Source organism: Mastomys coucha, unplaced genomic scaffold (genome assembly GCF_008632895.1).
Source record: "Mastomys coucha isolate ucsf_1 unplaced genomic scaffold, UCSF_Mcou_1 pScaffold8, whole genome shotgun sequence".
NCBI classification, from domain to species: Eukaryota; Metazoa; Chordata; class Mammalia; order Rodentia; family Muridae; genus Mastomys; species Mastomys coucha.
In genome coordinates, this window is record NW_022196914.1 from 12,971,563 (window position 1) to 12,991,796 (window position 20,234).

Below are 20,234 nucleotides of genomic sequence, written 5' to 3' on the forward strand. Positions count from 1 at the left end.
CTTATGGCATTAGGTTATAAACAGTGCTTGGTATCATGCCATGATATCGAATAGCACGCCACATTTCCATGTCCGAAGAGAATTTATACTTCCAAGGAAAACCAAAACTTAAGTCTAACCTATAAAGAAAAATTTCTCCACTTCTAATTAAAAGACTTTTGTTGTCGTTGTAGTTGTGGCTGTTGTTCCCACTGTGTGTTTGAAACCAAGCTCTTTTCTTGTATCCCTAATACACAAATGCTTAGGAAGGTGAGAATTAGTCTCATGGATTCTCAAGGTAATGAATGGGGAGAAGCACAGCAGAGAACAGGTGAGCTTTCCAAGCTGAAGGGAGTTTCACAGGCGTATGACCTTTTCATCCCTTTATTGACACATTCAACCAAACCTAAATAAGCTTGCTTTGTTTCCTATGGGGCCCCTGAAGAAGGCCAAAGGAAATAAAACAAATAACCTCACGAAAACATGGAAAAGTGTCAAAATAGGATAAACTATTCTTTTTAGGTTTATAATTATGATTTAAATTACTTTCATTTTAATAGGAAATAAATTGAAATAAAAGAAATGTGAAAATCACAAATTAACTTTGGAGAAAGCTCAATATTTTATTACTGTTTATGGATTGACAAGTGAAAGTCAGGTTCGGACTCTGTGTACACAGAAAAGTTATAGTTGCATTCCTCTTTCTTCTGTGTTGGTGTGTGTGTTTAGCTCTGATGTTTGAGCTCAGGCTTTCTAACCTGCTAAGACTCATTTTTGCAATATTACTTTTTTTTTTCTTTGTTTGCTTCATCACAAGACCTCTTTGTTTTGTTGTGTTTATAATCCTACTTCACTAAGGTAACAATAAACAGTTTTCGAAATGATGAATTTGTCTTTTCTCATGTAGCAATTCATGTGTTATTTGAACACTTGTTTATTTTCAGTGTAGACTTTTCAGATGATTATATTGCTACTTTTTTTAAGGTTTTGATTCATTAAATTCTATCATAGTCTGTGGTAAAATACATTATACATTTTCATACATTCCATAGGGATGAGTACATTTTTTATTTAAGAAAATAGTGAGTGAGAAAATGGCTTTTAAGATAGATAAACTTTAGAAGAACTGACATGCCTTTGCTTGTGGTGGGGCTGGATACAGGTACATCGGTTATACAAGTAACTGCTACCGATGCAGATGATGCTAACTATGGGAACAGTGCCAAAGTAGTCTACAGCATTCTGCAAGGGCAGCCATACTTTTCAGTGGACCCTGAATCAGGTAAACACATATGCCTTCCTCAGTCTATTTCGTCTTATATTATATAGCATGATACTCATTTGTTTAGGTTGTTTTCTGATTTAAAGCCTATCCAATCAATTGTACATAGCTTCTTTTTTCTATATTTATTTTATGAAAATAAAGTCAAACATCCTTATATTAACACAAACAACTTATTTGAGCTTAACTCTTTTAACTATTATTTATTGGGGTTAAATTTAAGAGACAAGATTCCAAACAGATTAATACAATTTTCAGAATAAGAAAATACTCCAAACTTAAAGAACATAAAAAGTATGAAAATTAAGAAAAGTCAGAGCCAGGCAGTGGTGGCGCACACCTTTAACCCCAAGTGCTGGGGTTAAAGGCCTGCGCCACCACCACCCGGCTGAAAAACCAAAAAAGAAAAAAGAAAAGTCAGTCAATCAAAATAGAAAATGCACAAAATAGAATGCGTCTGTTCTGTGAATTAAATTAATTGTAGATATTCTCATTTTTTTCATCTATACTCTAAAAGATGGATTTTACAAAGTATATCTTGATTTCAAACATAAATGCTTTAATTTTTTATTTTTCCATTTTTAAAGGCATAATAAAAACTGCATTGCCAGACATGAGCAGAGAAAACAGAGAGCAGTACCAAGTTGTTATTCAGGCTAAGGACATGGGCGGCCAGATGGGAGGCCTCTCTGGAACCACCACAGTGAACATCACCCTGACAGATGTCAACAACAACCCTCCTCGGTTTCCACAGAGTAAGACAGTCTGTCCTGACAGGGTAATGGGGATATTGTCGAACACGCAGACCTGAACTACCATAGATTGCCATGTCTGCACTTCTAAACCCTTTGCTGAGAGCAAATCAAGGCACGGGTCCTATAAAGAACCAGTTAAAATTCCCTATAAGTCATAAGTGATAATACACACCTCCAAGTTGAGATAGGAGAAAACAAGACAACAAAGTTCTTTTATCGTTAAATCTTTTCTAAGTGTTGATGAGCAAGAATGCTTTGCAAACTGACGTCTTCTCAGTCTCGATTGCTGTCCTAGCCTTCTTCTAACCACGCTGGGTAGGAATGTGGGCGCGAAAGTCTGCCTGTTTATATTCAAAGTCTACACTGTTCACAACTCTTAGCTAATTTATAAACAACATCATAAGCCTTTATTTAATGGATTTTAAAACACAGATTGGATGTTTATCATCTCTGAAAACAGGATCTATATTTAAAGCAATGTATGTGGGTTATATTGGCAGCATTTTAATATTCTTTTGGCTTACTTTAAAAGTCATGAAAACTTGATGATGATGATAATATCTTATTAGTATTGAAGTCACGTCATATGTAACATGTTAAATTTTAGTGTTATTTAATTTACTGAATGTTGAAGATCAGTACATTTCTTCCAGTTGTCATCTAAACTTTCCATTCAGATTCTCAAAATATAAACTAAGTGTATACCTGGATGAATTATCACACTGATGTTTTGTTATCCATTAGGATAATACTAGAAGATCTATGTTCATTATAATAGTGATTAATGCTGAGGGATGGACAGTAAAGTATAATGACTACAGACACAATGACATGAATTCCTCTGAATAAATTTGTGAATTAATTAATATCACAATTTTCTTTGTTTTACTGGCCAAGATTTGACAGTAAACTTACAGCCTGCCATTTCTAACCACAGAAATCACTGGGAAAAGGCTAGAGTTTGAAATCAGAGAGATTGTATTTTGTATTATCTTTTTAAAAACTCAACAAGATAATTTTCTTTGGCCTGTCTACTGAAAATAATTTACCTGAGTTGCTTCTTTGTTAGGTTTAAATATTCCACTACAGAAAACCTTTGGGTTTATAATATACCCAGCATCCATTTTTAAGTGAATTTCTTTAATTATTTTCAATTTTCATATTTACACATTTATAGAGTTTGTAAATGAGATGCTTGTCAAAACAGAAGAACAAACTGTGATGTATGCCTGGATTTATGTTAAACATGGAAAATATGCTACTTAAAGACATTAAAATTAAAATATATGAGCAGAAACAACTCTAATAAAGACAGTGCTGCTTGAAAATTACTTTTCTAGAACTTAGAATAAAAGAATGAAGGTACAATATTTCAAACTTCATTATTTGAATAGTCTCACTGTCACTCTTTTATTTAGGTGTGGATAAAATATGGGATTAAAATATCAAAAATCATAATCAATTAAAAAGCAGTTGGTTATGATGGTTGTTAGACCTGATGATTTGGATACTTATAGCAGGCTTTTGTGTGCTTTTTAAGTAAAATTGAACATTCTTTTTATCTTTCTGGAAATTAAATTTCTCATGTACAAACCGAGAAAGTTCACCTTCTATATGTAATATTTCCCCTCAACAAATCCATAACTTTTGACAGCATATAGTTCGATATGAAGAAATTATCTCTCAATTTAAATTACTTTACTAAGAGGGAAATAGAAAATTTGTGTCATCCTAAGTTGAAAATGAAGGAAGCTATGATTTACTTTGCAGGCACTTATCAGTTTAATTCTCTGGAGTCAGCACCTCTCGGAACTCATCTTGGAAGGATAAAAGCCAATGACCCCGACACGGGGGAGAATGCAGAGCTGGAATACAGCATTTCAGAAGGAGAAGGATCAGACATGTTTGATGTGATCACTGACAAAGATACACAGGAAGGGATCATAACTGTCAAACAGGTCTCTCTGGGCTGTCTTTCTATTTTCTCTAAGTGCTCTTTAGTTTATGCTTGCTTTTCAGTATAGAGAAAAACAACTCTGGATTTACTTTTCATCATCCTCTATTTGCTGTCCATCAGCCACATGAAGAAGGAAAACTGATTTCTCTTAAAATAAGTGATACATTGTTCCTGAGAGTTATGCTGCGGCTCATGCTCAAAGGGTTGTGCACATAAGAGACAACAATCAGATTCATAGTACATTCAAGGGTGCTTGCTTTGTATTTCTCTGTGGCATGAACAATAAACATCAGTCTATCACTGATATGTCATACATTCCTTAAATCTTTTGTTGTAAGTGTGATTGTCTATGTAAAACAAATGAAAAAAAAAGAGCTAAGAGCTAGAAGTGACTTTGACACCTCGTACCTGAGGATTAGCAGCCAATGTATTAGAGGGTGCTATGTGAGATGTTCTTGTTTGTAGGTATTTTCTTAATTCTTAGTTGAGTACTTGAGAATAATCTGCAACAAGATGAAGACCAATAGAGTTAACATACATTATTTTTGTTTCACTACTTCATTTCTTTCTTTTAATAAATATTCAAGTTGATGAAATATAAAACTTATTCTAGATATGTTTTAGTCAGTCTTCTGATTTTAATAGTGTTTAGCTTAAATAATGCTGCTATTTAATCAATATTGATTCAGATAATACCTCATTTGACTGTGCCTAGAAAAATTGAAGTGAATTGCCAAATGGATGTCAGTTTATTATGCTTTCCAGGATAGTTATCTTATATAAGTATAAAGCAAATATACTAGTTCATTGTTCAAAATGATCAAGCCACAATTAGAATAGTTACTTAGCCATACTTGATATAAAATTTTAAAAGGTTATTAAACATTCATATTGTCAATGATTGCTGTCTTATTTCTTTAAAATCAGAATTTAGATTTTGAAAAGAAAATGTTGTACACTTTAAGAGTGGATGCAAGTAATACCCACCCTGATCCTCGATTCTTACATCTTGGACCTTTCAAAGACTCAGCCATGGTTAAGATATCTGTGGAAGATGTAGATGAGCCCCCTGTGTTCAGTAAGCTCTCTTACTTGATGGAAGTGGATGAAGATGTGAAGGAGGGGAGCATCATCGGACAAGTCACGGCATATGACCCAGATTCCATGAACAACATAATTAAGTAAGTACCTGAAAAGCATGTATCTATTTGTGTAAATATTCAATCTATTTTTAAAACTTATGTAGAAACTTGAGTCATGTAATTATGCATGGTGAGTGGCAGCAATAAAGACATTCTAAAGATCCATCTAGAGATCACCTCTGTTCTCTTTTGATTGCTCCAAGTATTAGACACCACGTGAGTCTTACAACTGCATAAGGTGGATGCTCTTAAGACACGTTACCAAGAGTGATACTAAAAAAATCCTGGGCATTTAAGTAATTCCTATATTGCAGAAAAACTAGTATCTAAAAATATACCCAGGATGTAAATTTTAGACTCAGCTACACATTCTAATCTTTTAATTGTTAATGTTTATTGCCTCTATATCTTAAAGTATAAATTCAAATTAATTAATAAATACATTAAAAACACAAGAGATTCAGTAAACAGCTAAATATCTGATGATTTATACTAAGATATATACAATAAACATCTAGAAATAAATATCTGGAACAGAAACTTTGTAGTAACTTCTTTATAAATATTCATAAAATACTCTGTTCATAAAAATTCATAAAAATACTCTGTTAAAGTAGACAATAAAACACTACATATCAAAATGTTGATGGGTAACTTCATTAATTATGTTCATCTTTCCACAGAAAAATGTTCCTTAAAAGATATATAAAGCAACAGAGTGTAACGTATTATCAATTAGTAAAGTACAATAATTTCCTAAATTGATCAGTTGATTCACCATTTAAATAAAGCAGTCTTCTGAAAGTTAAATATTTTTTATAAGCATCCCATTAAGAAATATACAAATCGATTTGTTTCAGTCTCTATGAGTGCATATATGCTTAGTTAATTCTGAGGGCCTTGTTTTCCTGGCCTCCCTCTACTCTCTCCCTTCTGAGTGTTAGAATTTTTTTAAGGATTAGAACTATTTAAAAATCAGTGTTGTTCATTCCATTACTTCTGATAATTATCAGACAATTTTATTATCTACAGATGCTTTGTCTGAAATTAAATGTTAACAAGTTTTTCTTCTGATTCAAATCTTTAACAGTTTTACCCTTATAGAATTGGTTTCAAATAATTGTTAAACTCTTTGACATTTGAAGATGAAATTTACATTTTCTATGCTAATCAAACAATTAAAATTATATAATTTCGAATAGTTTCAATTACTGTCAATTCCAAATATCAGTAGACTCTAAACAGAGATTCAAAAAAGTCAGCCAAGTAAAAACCAAAAATACCCATAATCAATCTCATTTTTGGGCATACAGAGAGAAGGGTGAGGAATATTCTTGCATGTGCATATTAGGGTATATGTGCACATACATGCATGCAGAAACCAGAGGTCAATGTCATGTGTCTGACTTCTCAATCTGTCTCCCTCTCACTTTTGAGATGGTATTTTTCAATGAATGTGGATTTTGCCAATTTGTGTAGACAAACTGTTCAGCAAGTCTTAAAGATCATACATTGTCCCCAACCCTCATAGTATTGAATTTATAGCTATGTGCCTGCCTTTTAGTTTGCTGGTAGTGATTGAATTCATGTCATCATTTTTGCCCTATAAACACTTTAACAAATGAGTCTAGTAGAGATATTTGGCTTAATTTTTACATATTTAACACATGTTAGTATTGTATCCAACATAAGGCATCATGTTAAATATATTTTTACACAAAAAAGGTTTTTAAAATTTTATCTTAAAACTTTGCTTTAGCTAAATTACATATGATGTTTAAACAATATTTACTATGATTTAAAGTACTAAGAATTTAAAAATGAAATATGTAAATATATTTGTATTATTCAGGGCTCTCTAGAGGAACATAAGTGACAGAAAAAATATGTATGGGATTATACACACAACAAATATACATACATACATACATACATACATACATACATACATAAGGGATTTATTTGAGAAGCTTAAAAGCTGTGGATCAGCTAAGCCAACAATGGTTTCCTATGACAGGATTGTTCAAGTATCTATTTGCAGAAGGGGAGACTTGGGGGAGTGGAGGTGGGAACCTCCCACCCTGGAGAGGGTAGTGGCAGGGGCACACAGTAGGACTCTGGTGTGGCTCTAAAGTCTGAAGGTCTCCAGGCTTTGTAGCTTTCTAATTGTACTGAAATGCTGATGATAACTTCTAAAAATTCCTAGAAACTTGCTCTTTCTGAGTAAAAGTCTACTGGTTTAGGTGATTGACACCTGTAGCCTAACAGCACAGAATTAAGTAATGTGGCCCAACTAATAACTATGTTTCCAGACATGAAATAAATAAGAACTGTTGGACCTTGAAAGGTGGTCTGTGTTCTTGGTTGAGCAAGGCTTACTCTGGAGACCCAGTAGAAAATTTTACAAGGAATGGAAGAGTCAAGCTACGTCCCCAGACATAGATGCCTGACACTGCAAGCCCTCTAACTCCATTATTCTGTGGCTAGACAATGCCTCAAGTTCCCAGTATTCTGGCTGGACTCCACCCCCAGTTAACTGACCACAGCCAGGTATGCCCCAGCCCTGGGAACAGAGAGGTAGCATAGCCCACTATAAAAGGAACTGTTTGACCCCTCCTCTCTCTCTTAACCTTTTACTCTTAACTTGTCTTTACTATCACCTCTTGCTCCGCCTTCCCTTGCCCCTCTCTCCACGTGCCCATGGCTGGTCTCTACTCTCTATCTTTTCTCTCTCTTTTCTATAATAAACATCTTAAGAAGACTGCCTCCTTTCATCTAGACTCCTCCTGTTGGAGCAATGGATTAGGCCTTCCCCTAAAGAGCTGCATCTAATCTCCTGCAGGAAGGAAGTCTTCTAGCTCCAGCACTGTGAGACCAGACCAAGGACTCTCGACCCATGCCCACTCATGAACCACAGGGCACCCCCTTTCTCTCCCGCCCCCCTTTTCGCCCTTTGGCCTCGGGCTGACTTAGCAACCCTAGGAGCCCCTAACTCATTCTCAACTCTTCAGTGATATCTAGCAGTGTGGATGGCCAAGACTGAGAGGCCACAGGGCTGTTCCCTCTCCACCTCTGCGGACTGGGATAGTGGCTTCCCAAAACCAGACACCCACCCAGTGGAGTGGAAAGCTCACAGGCAGCCTCCCACATCCACCCAGCCAGTGTTTCCCGAGCTTCAGCTCTCCTGGGATACTGGAGTGGAGATTGCATGTTCCCGACCTCTTGGAGTTGCCAATATCTGTCCCACAGAGGTTTGGTTTCATAGGGTTCCATGCCAGTCTCCAGAGCTCTGGTGGGATGCGGGTTACCCTCTCTCCCTTTATTATTTCCCCAGTGCACAGCTAGGAGCCCGACAAAGAACACCATTAAACTTTGATTTACATAATAGAAACATTCACAAGCAAATGACAGTTTATATTGGATCATAGACAAAGGGATACTCAACCATGTGAAATAATTTCTAAACTTGAGCCAGTTTGAAGACCCAGAATCACTTGAATGAAATGATGGCCAGGTTTCCCTGAGGGACGATCTTAATAAAATACTTCAGAGTTTTACTGATAGCCTTTCTCCAGTCTTTCCCCAAAGAAACCTATGGACTTTCTCAAAGATAATTGTACACTGGGAAAGGAAACTATTAGACTTTGTGGCATCTATTGGACCTTAGTTCTGAATTTATGGTGATTTCTGAAGACCCCAAGAAACATTATGACCTCCCACTTACAGTAGAGGCTTATGGGGTTAAGATAATTAATAGACTTTTATGTGAAATCTGATTATCAGTAGGTCCAGTGTGTCTTTAATCAAATCCTGTAGTTATATCCTCAGCCTTAGAATGTGCAATTGGGATAGATATATTTAGAAGATGGTAGAATTCCTAAAATGGTTCCTGACCTATACAGTGACACATAATACATTTGGAAAAGTTAACAGAAGCTTTTACAGTTGTCTCTGCCAGGAAAATAATGAATTAAAAACAATCACATCCTTGGAGAAATAGTAAAGCATCAGTGTCCTCATCAAGGACCTAGAAGATGTAGGGCTGGTGGTTCCCACCACACCTTTTTACTTTCTTGCCCTGGCAAGTGCAGAAGACATATTGACCATAGAGAAAGACAGTTGACTCTAAGAAACTCAATAAATCAGTAACTCCAGTTGAAGTTGCTGTACCAGATGTGATGTTATAACTTGAACAGATTAATTCATTTCTTTTCATTGGTTTTGTTTTGAGACAGGCCTCTGTGTGGCCCTGGCTGTCCTGAAACTCACTCTGTACATTTCTGATACATCATATAGAGCTATTGATTTAGAAAATGATTTTTCTTGGTTCCTGAACATAAAGACCACCAGAGTCAGTTTGCTTTCAGTTAAAAAGCCAGCAATATACCTTTACAGTTTTACTTCAAGGGTATATTAACTAATCAGCGATATAACATACATTGTTTGGAGGGATCTTAATGATCAGTTTCTTTGAAAATTATCACATGCTTCCACTATATTTATGGCATTATGCTGGTAAACAAATTGAACAGACGTTAGCAACAACTTTCAAGTTTTTGGTAACACATATGCCTATCAGAGGATGGGTGATAAATTCAACAAAATTAAAGGCTTTTCATTTCATTTTTATTGAAAATACATTCTTGCCTCATAACATACATCCTGGCCACAGTTTCCCCTCCTTCTACTTCTCCTAGCTCCTTGTAAAATCTCCACTCTCCCTCAGATCTATTCCTCATTTATTTTCTCTTCAGACATGAACAGGCTTCCAAGAAACAACAGCCAAATAGAAGAAAACATCCTGAGTTTTTGATCATGAGCTAGGTATTGTCTGACCAATCAAGCCATAAAGTAGGATGTGTACAGTTGCAATCTATTATCAAATGAAAATGATATACACATAAGCAGTTTTAGAAGGAACAAGGAAGTTACATGAAGTTTCCCAAGTGTCTATGGTTTTTACTCCCATGACAATGTTTGCTGCCAAGCCTGAACTCATAGCCTCATTGGATATTTCCTATGATCAGTTGACTAAAGAAGTGAAGAATAGGGCCTTTCTTTCTTTCTTTTTTCTTTTTTTGTTTTGTTTTGTTTTTCATGACAGGGTTTCTCTGTGTCCTGGAACTCGCTCTGAAAACCAGGCTGGTCTTGAAGTCAGAAATCCGCCAGTCTCTGCCTCCCAAGTGCTGGGATTAAAGGCGTGTGCCACCACTGTGCAGAAGGGCTATTCATAAGTGGACAACTGTAGCCATTTTCTGAAAAGAATTTGAAAGACACAAGAGAGAAGATATTTTCACAATGGCCAAAACTGGCAATACACATGGCCATAAATTTTGTTTGAATGGAGAAATGCCCATTAATGTTCATTAAATGTTCATTATCCATGCGCTGTCTAATGGATTTACTGGGTAATCAGGTATTTGGATAGATTTCTCCAAAAAGTTGAAAGATATGAAGATACTTGGGTCTATGTAATTGTTAAGCAAAAACTAACATTAGCAGAAGAGGAATTCAAAATCAGCTCATTGATATGACCTGTTTTGTGGACAGTCAACATCTTCATGACCTCCTTTATATTCTTGTGACCTACAATGATGCTTATATAAACAAAAACATATGCATATTCATACATATCCATTTATCTATGTATCCATGTATCTATCTATCTATCTATCTATCTATCTATCTATCTATCTATCTATCTATCTATCTACCTATCTACTATCTGTCTTCATAATTTAGGTCTCACATTCTTTTAGGTCTCACATTCTTTTTGTTGTTGTTTTGTTTTGTTTTATTTCATTTTCCTTTTATGCCAGTTATCCAGTCATGTTTGGTTCTGTCCTAGGTCTCTGAGCTTGACTCTAGCATCTGTGTCCTAGGCATCCAGTCAATGTCAAGGGTAGACTTCTTCTTATGGTATGGCAAGCTGGACTAGTTATTAATTGAATACTCACTCAATTTCTGTGCCAAATTTACTCAAGATTGCCAAGAACCAGCCTCAGCTTAGAAAGGGCTTCTGAGAAAGGATGTCTGGGAGTACCAAAAATAACAACTGGAAGCCAAATAGTGTGTCCAAGGTGACCTATGTTCTGCCTGATACAGCTTTTCCAATCTGCTTTCTTTCTAGAGATTTTCAGCTTATATTCTGCTTACTTGCTATTCTGATATCTCTCTGTCCATGTCATGCTTCCTTGTGTCATTACTCCAAGCAGTTTTTTTCTTTTCAATCATAAAAAATTATCTGGATAGCCCATCTCCTGTGGAACACAGGTCCAGTCTCTTATTTACATATTAATCTAGTCATTTACATGAGGTTTCCTTTTGGTTATCTTATGGATCAGCATCCCAAGACCCCAAGAATTCTTAGGAGACAGCAAGCACACATTTCTTTTAACATTGCAAAAGAATTCAAAGTTCTGTCTGCCTTTGGTAAGCCCAGATGATAAAATAGTTGGGTGGGACACTGCCCAGAAATACTATTTCCACTACACCAGAGGATAACCTTGATCTGTCCTATGCTGGTCCTGAACTCAGAAATCCATCTGCTTATATATGCATAAGCAAAAATCTTAGCAGGGAGTGATCTGCAATCACCATTCCCTAAATCTCTTTATCTCTTCCCTAGTAATTGTCTAACAAGTCTCACAGCACAGCTGCTTTTGTTCCTTTCAGTTCCTGAAGCCCCTCATATAACCCATATTGCATTCTTATTTTTTTCATAGTTGAGAAATTGTATTTTAAAACTTGTGAAAGTAGAGCTCTTTCCCATAGCCTTAAGGCCTGTCCTGAAGGTCCCAGTGCTTTTGCTGAGACAGAAGGTCCCAGTGCTTACCTTTTGCTGAGACATAGCCACACCCTTGCCTTTTGGACTCCTGCTACTTCTAAATATCATGGAGTCACTAACATTAACAGGGAGATATTGCACAGAAGTTAGGAGCCCCAGTGCTAGTACCAGTTCCAGTAAATATGTACGTTATTACACAAACAAGTCTTATGCCCACAGCAACTGTTAACACTCCTGGAGGCTCACACCAAGTAACCCTGTCCCAGGAGAAGGAACCATGTCATTCGGTCCCCACAAAGGCCATCTTAGACTCAGCACAAGATCATTCTTTAGCAGGACAAATTGTAGATTGAAAGTTTTGCATTCCAGGAATTCCAAGTTTTGAATTCCAATGGATTTCTTGCCTGGTTACAGAGCATGGCTGGTTCAGTTTTCATATTCTGCATTTCTAGAAGTCTTACCTAAGGTCACTCTCATAGATTCCTGGGAGTTCCCACTGCACCAGGTTTCTAGCTCATCCCCAAAATGATTCCCCTATTCCAGTTATCTTTGCCAGTGTTCTCTCCTTCCATTCTTCCCCTACCTGATCCCCTGTTCCCATCCCCACCTTTCCTCTGAATTCGCTCAGCATTTCCACCCGCTTCATTTATTCAAGTTTCCTTTTACTTTGACATTTATGTCTCCTCTTACTTCAGAATATTTTCTTATTTAGCTCCTCTCAGTCTATGGACTGTAGCATGGTTATACTTAACAAACAGCTAATACCCACTCATATATGAATACATATCATGTTTTTCTCTCTGAGTCTGGGTTACCTCACTCAGTATGATCTTTTCTAGTTCCATTCATTAGCTTGCCAATGTCATAACATCCTTGTCTTTAAGAGCAGAGTAACACACCACTGTGCAATTTTACCATGTTTTCTTTATGCATTCTTTGGTTGAGGGACTCCTAGGTTGTCTGTAGTTTCTAGCTATTATGAATAAAGCTGCTATGAACATAGTTGAGTAAGTTTCCTTGTTGTATGCCTTTGCATACATGCCCAGTTTTATAGTAAGCAAAAAATAATTTATGCTCCACCCAGTCGCTATTAGTTATATTTTCACCTTTGTATTAAAGGCTGTTTTTCAGTAAAATACTGTAGCTTTCTGCTATATTCTAAAACTATTGACTCATTACTTATACAGTTATACTATAATGATGATTTCTAATCTTGAAATGCTTTCATACATTTTTCTGTATTAATAATGCACAATAAGTAATACATTATTCATGAACCTTTGCAATTTTGAATATTTGTAAATTTATTTCCTAAATATAGTAACTCAAAGGGATGTTTCTGCTTAAAAGACTGACAATATGCATGATATATTTGTAAGTTTTCAGTTCTTGTCAAAACACGGGATTTTTTGGGGGGGAGAATATCAGGATTTTTGAGGGGGGAGGAGATTAAGATGTTGTTTCTAAATCCTAAATCCTCAAGAATTATGATATTCTTTCAATTATATCACCAAGCCTGCCAACAAATAAAACTGTACCTGCAAACAGGAAGCAGCAAAATCTACCAAAATTTAAAATGTAATGAGACCTTCTTTAGATCTCCAATGAGCAGGAGGAAAAATCAGCAACAAACCAACAAAGATTAAGGAAGTGAGGCTGAATCCCAAACAGAGAGAATTAAATCATCATCAGAAGTACATTCTGAAGGACAGTTGAGAAATTATTTCATACCCACAAAACAGCAAAATCTGTGCATCAAACCTATGGGCTTAAATAAATGTGCTCCTGGCCACATGAATTTATTGTCACAGTTAGCCCACGCTGCCACTTCTGCTTCACCTCATTAGTCATTCTGGATCTCTCAAATTCTAAGGTTGGTTATAATTTTATGCATTTTTGTAAGAACATCTTGTTGCAATCCACACCTATTTTATGTTCAGCATTTTTAAAGTTCAGTGATTTTTTTTTTATATAGAAGAAATTCAGTCGCTTTCAATTAAGTAAGTAGCAAAACAAACTTATTGGCAAGGGATTGAGTTAAGCTCCAGTAAAGGGTGCACGTTCCAACTTGAGCTATACTGAATCCATGGGAAGATCAATACACAGAAGGTGTCCCAGATTTCTTCTTTCACTACACTGTGAAAAAAAAAATTCTAGCCAGATGTGGTGGTTGAAGTTTGTTCCCGAGACACAGGTGGCTGTAGCATGAGGATCACTAACATGAAGTCATTTTGGATTATACAGCATATACATTGTAGAAACCAGGGATGCACTGAGACCCTGTCTATCTGGAAATAATAATACCATTCAGAAAATAAAACGATTATTTTCTGTAAATTGCTTTTATTATTGCTTGTGAAGCTATAAGTAGTTTCATTAAATAGTCAACATCCATTTCAACAATGAACATAATGACTTCACTGTATACAGTTGTGACAAACATATTTCTGGAAAGAATTACCAGAGTTCTGTCTACACTGACATAAAATGAGTTAGAATTTGTCATAGTGACACAACCACTAACTGTCACGTCTATAATTGGGTCCTCTATGCATTGTATATTTAAAAACACAGGATTTTAGGATTGTGTTTAAAGCTTGATTGTACAACATAAACTGAAAACCTTAAATTTTTGAGCGGAGAGTTTACAAGTGAGTTATGTTGTATACATTTTGGACTTTTGTGGCACCCATATGACAGTGTACTTTCTTTTCAGGTAGCATTCCCACAGAAGCTTTATGCAATTAGCTTGTTTCAGATAGTTCTTCAAAATTCAATGAAATCAAATCAATAAAATACTATTGATTTTATAAACCATTTTATAGGACACAAATGACTTTTTTTTTCAGTGTAAAGTGTCTTTTCCTGGTCATTTGTGGTAACTCAATGTACTTATTATTAATTGGTAACTCAGAATGTTCTAATTCTGTGTTGAAAATAGAACTTGGCTGGTATGTAAAAGAATATTATCGCTGGGCTTTGACAATTCATAGGACATCATTCTCGCTGAGGGGAATATCTAAAAATAGTGCAGGGAGTTTGTGCTGTTAATGATAAAAACTGAGCTTATTTCCAAATTGTCAAAACGATTCTCCACCATGAATTCATAACTTGAAAAGCATGTCTGCTGAAGGGTAAACAGAAGTAGAAGCCTGGCAGGTGCTCAGAACTACTTTTGGTCCCCTATAAGCTACAAGTGATTCAGTCTGTGACTTTTATATTAGAATTATTGTTTTTAATCAGAGTGCTTATATCAATCTCTAGAGAAAAACTAATGCATACAAAAGGCTTTTTTTTCCCTCTTTATATCCATCATTACAAGTAGTGGAAAAAATTTACAAGACCATTTTAGACAAAATCAGACAATGGTAACTTCTGGCCTTTCCCACCAAGGAAGAGACAAATATACAGGTAAACATTGTGAATTGCATTTTATTCAACAAAAATATCTTATTTATATCATTTTGATTTAATTTATCTGATCTCACAAGTAAGTTTTATTTTTATCTTCCAAGTTAATTTTAATAACACTTGATAAATTAAGGAAAATACAGACATTTGGCCAAAAAAAAAAACCCAAAAACTCATTTTTAGATAATGCTATCACCCATTTACCCATACTTTGAAAATTCATATTGATGACTGAGATGATCCATTCAATTTAGGAGTAACATTTCTTAGGTATAGAGGTAATCTCAGAACTTGGGAGATAAGCGTTAGTAAGATAGGAATTTTATTGTGTAAACCCAGACACTGTTGTGGATGCCAGCAAGTGCTGGCTGACAGGAGCCTGATACAGCTGTCTTCTGAGAGGCTATGCCAGTGCCTGACTAATACAGCAGTGGAGGCTCACAGCCATCCATTGGATTGAGCACAGGGTCCCCAATGAAGGAGCTAAAGAAAGGACCCAAGGAGTTGAAGGGGTTTGCAGCCTCATAGGAGGAACAACAATATGAACTAACCAGTATCCCCAGAGCTCCCAGGGACTAAACCACCAACCAAAGAGTACACATGGTGAGACTCATGACTCTAGCTGCCTATGTAGCAGAGGATAGCTGTGGGACAGTGGTCTGTTCAGGCAACCTGGGCCCAGTGGAGTATAGGTCTGGAACTCCGCAGCCCCAGTGGGTGATTTCTGCCTGCAAGGGACAGAAGGAGTTCGGCCATGACTCCTGGTTCCTTGGCTCCTGTTTCAGTCACAATGTCTCACATCTCCCACAGGAGATGTGTGTTCTGTCAAGTAGACAATTCCCCCAAGCACCCAGCATTCTAGCTGGACCCTACCCCCAGTCATCTGACCACAGCCAGTAATGTCCCACTCCACAGACGATAGCCATGCCTCACAATATAAGGGGCGGTTTGCCCCCTCCTCTATCTGTTGCTCTTTCTTGCTCTTGCTCTCTTGCTCCCTCTCCTGCTTTCTTGCTCTCTTCTTCTCTTGCTTTCTTCCTCTCTTGCCCTCTCTGCTATCTTTCTCTCTCTCTCTCTCTCTGATCTCTCTCTCTCTCTCTCTCTCTCTCTCTCTCTCTCTCTCTCTCTCTCTCTCTCTCTCTCTCTCTCTCTCTCTCTCTCTCTCTCTCCTTTTCTTCCCATCTCCTTCCTCTCCTTTCTTTCTCTCCATATGGTCATGGCTGGCTTCTTTTCTTTTTCCTACAATAAAATATCTCACGATTATGCATTGCCTCCTTTTAATTAATGCATCATGCAGCTCCAGCAGCAGCAACAGTGACACATGGACCATCAGATGGTCTAGTTGGTCATCAATAGGAAGAGAGATCCTTGGTCCTGTGAAGGTTCTATTTCCCAGTGTATGGGAATGCCAGAGCCAGGAAGCAGGAGAAAGTGGGTTGGTGAGCAGGGGGAGGGAGGAAGAAAATAGTTTTTGTTTTTGTTTTTTTCTGGAGGGGAAATCAGGTAAGGGAATAACATTTGAAATATAAATAAAGAAAATATCTAATTCATTTTAAAAAATGAATTTTATAGTGTACCTCAGCTACACAGAGAGTTCATTGGAAACTCAGGATCCCTGAGATTCTGTCTCCAAACCACACTACACCAACCAACCAACCAACAAACAAACGAATAAAGTAGTAACTAAATATACAGATACAGATAGAATTATCCTTTAGCCTTTTTCATTCCAAATGTAAGTGTTCATGTGTATGAGTCTCAAAAACTGTAATGCAGCAATATTGAAAACACTGAAATAATTACCTTATAAGTTAGAGTCAAATTTGTCAAGTACTCTTATACATTGCATTAACTGGTAAAATTAAATCCAAGAACTGAGTTTACAGGGATAAGAAATGTCTTGATGGTCGGAAACACTGCCCCTCCTGAGGACCTGGGTTCTGTTCTCAGCATCAATCTGGCAGCTTTTAATCTTCTGGGGAACCACACTCTTTTTCTGGCCTCCAAATTGCCAAGTATGCATGGAGTGTGTTTGCATACATGCACACAAAATAAAAATTGTCCTTAAAAAAACTGAATTTATGTTCAGTTTCCATCAAATTTTATATTTCCTACAGAAATACATGAGATCACAATTCTGGGTTCACTGCCCATGCCTCTAGTGCCAGGACTGCTGAGAATTAGGTAGAAGAATTGAAATTTAGATGCCAATCTGGGGTACCTAAGAAGTCTATGCCTCAAAAAAAATTTATTCCAATAATTCTAAAACAAAGGCGGGAATACCTACTTTTAGTGGATAGCCTGGGCTAAATGGTGAGTGACCATCCTCAGCTACCTGAAACACTGTCTGAAAACAAATACCCAAACAAGAAGACAAAAACTAAACACATACACACACACACACACACACACACACACACACACACACACACACACACACTCACACACACACACACACACACAGCAACAAAACTAAACAACTACAATAAAATATACAGCACTTTGCAATCTCCCTAATTTAGTAGATCGCAATATGCTTTTAAGAGCCTTTAAGAAGACACAAAGAAAAGTAAGCAGTGAGATCCATTTTTCTCCTTTGATGATATTTCTTTTTCTGTCTGCTCTACAACCACATTCAATGTACTCACTGTTACTGACCTTCATGTTTGACTGTTTATTCTAGCACTAGTTTAATACTGGACTGTGAAAAATAAGGATATCAAGAAGCACTTAATAGTTTAAGGTATACACAATAACCCCTTATACTTATGTGATGTCTCTAAACACACTCACAGACCTGACCTTTGCAAGGGAATAGTTAGAGGCTCAAACTGTTTCCATAATGAATCCGTTTGGATAAAACAAAACCAAAACAAACAAACAAACAAACAAAAAAACAAGCCCAAGAAACTCACCGTCTTAACAACTCATGTTTTTGTCAGAACAATTTAAGAATTTCTCGTAATTTTAGGATATAGAGAACAATATGGTCAGTTTCAGACAGGGATGAATTTACAAGTCGCTTTCCTGTCAGATACTCTGTGGACCGGCATACTGATATGGACCGAGTTTTCAGCATTCACTCAGAAAATGGCTCTATCTTCACTCTGAAACCCCTGGATCGAGAATCATCCCCTTGGCATAACATCACCATTACAGCCACTGAGATAAGTAAGTTGAAGGTATATCCATGTTTCATCAAATTAACAAATAAATTGACAATAACATTCTTGTAAAATTGTTGCAATATTGGAAATGTCTAAGAAAGAGTTTGAGTCAGAGGATGTTAGTACTTTATGGTAATATTTATTTAAAGAGTAACACACAATTCATTTGAAAAGTTTTGTATTCTTTTACAAGTAGCTATGGATTTGAATTTCACCTAGCCTGATAAAATTTATGCTTGAGCTTCTGGACATTCTTTATTTGTCTTGCTTTTCTCCCATTGTATTTTCTTCTTTTAATATGTTTTATTTTTGGAACAAGTAATAAGTTAAGATACTTGCCATCATCTATCCAAATGGGTCAGAGACTACAGGGAGTGGATCAGTGGCTAAGTTACTGATGATGCTTGTGGCTTTACAGTTTCCTTTTTGCATGGCTCTGAAATCTCACATGAAGCTCTTGTTGCAGATAACCCAAAACAAAGTAGCCAAATTCCTGTCTTCATCAGAATTCTTGATATAAATGATCATGCTCCGGAATTTGCCATGTACTATGAAACATTTGTTTGTGAAAATGCAAAGTCTGGCCAGGTAAATATATTATTATGAAGTTTATAAACATGTATCTTTAGGTGGGCAGGAAACATTGTTTCACTTCCCTGGCGTTTGCTGTACTGTTCTTACATTCCTTTTATTACATTCACAGTGAATGGAGTACTCACAGTGATCTTTTAAAAATGAGTTCCTAAAATGATTTTTTATCAAGACTATAGAAAAAGAAATACATTTAGAGCATGACCAAAAGCTTTCATATAAAGCTATAATTAACCTGATTTTGAGTTATATTTAATCTCTTAAGAATAAAATATTTCAGTATTAATAAATAGTTGTAATTGTGTTTTTATCATGTTTTGCTATATTAAGTAGTTCAGAAGAATAAGGAGTGATCTAAATGTTCTGATTTAATTTTTTTAGTTTAAATTTAAAATTTTAAATATTTCTCAATAAGACAGTTAAAAAACGTGATTATTTATATTAATCCTCCTATATTTTACTTCTTATTTTTGCCTCTGGAGACCACATTTTATGTTTTGTTTAATTTTTTTAATAAATAAACAAGACACTAATAACGTACAAATAAAACAGGTTGAAATATTGGCACTTTGGCAAAGGCATGATATTAGTTGAATTAATAAGTTTTCGTTAAAGAGGGATGGTTATCAGAAAGTAGAAAATGATGCACTGAAGGACCCCTATACTTCTCTTCAGAGATAATTGTCATTGCTGATTAAGTGTTATCTTATATGAAACGTTATTAGATTCCTTTACAAGATTTTCTGAAAATGATATATAAGTTGACATTTTTAATTAAATAAAAAAATGTAAACTGCTGGTCAATGGTGGTGCACCTTTAATCCCAGCACTTGGGAGGCAGAGGATGGTAGGTAGATGGATTTCTGAGTCTGAGGCCAGCCTGGTCTACAGAATGAGTTTCAGGACAGCAAGGGCTGTACAGAAAAACTGTCTTGAAAAACCAATATATATATATATATATATATATATCTCAGTTTATATATATATATATATATATATACTGTATCTCAAAAACAAAACAAAACAAAAGAAAACAAAACACAGAAAGTAAGGACATGAGGAATGGACCAAAGGAGGAGGAAGAGAGAGAAGGAGGGAGGGAAGAAAAGGAGTACAAAGATTTTTCCTAATAATTTATATATATATATATATATATATATATA

At 36.0% G+C, this 20,234-nt stretch overlaps 1 protein-coding gene and 1 long non-coding RNA gene across 3 annotated transcripts in view; one reads left to right on the top strand and one right to left on the bottom strand.

Moving 5' to 3' along the window:
• Cdh9 (cadherin 9) overlaps positions 1 to 20,234 on the top strand; it is a 130,204-nt gene that overhangs the window by 103,446 nt on the left and 6,524 nt on the right. The window contains exons 4-9 of one of the 2 annotated variants that reach the window (XM_031360237.1): positions 1,142 to 1,261; positions 1,849 to 2,016; positions 3,787 to 3,974; positions 4,901 to 5,154; positions 18,348 to 18,484; positions 18,947 to 19,068. In XM_031360237.1, coding sequence (XP_031216097.1) covers positions 1,142 to 1,261; positions 1,849 to 2,016; positions 3,787 to 3,974; positions 4,901 to 5,154; positions 18,348 to 18,484; positions 18,947 to 19,068 — 989 coding nt within the window. The remainder of the gene's footprint in view (positions 1 to 1,141; positions 1,262 to 1,848; positions 2,017 to 3,786; positions 3,975 to 4,900; positions 5,155 to 18,347; positions 18,485 to 18,946; positions 19,069 to 20,234) is intronic. The other variant, XM_031360238.1, reaches the window with a different exon arrangement.
• The window catches only part of LOC116083445, a 16,864-nt gene continuing 841 nt past the window's right edge, over positions 4,212 to 20,234 (bottom strand). Inside the window, exon 2 of the long non-coding RNA XR_004115713.1 lies at positions 4,212 to 4,476. This is a non-coding gene — a long non-coding RNA (uncharacterized LOC116083445). The remainder of the gene's footprint in view (positions 4,477 to 20,234) is intronic.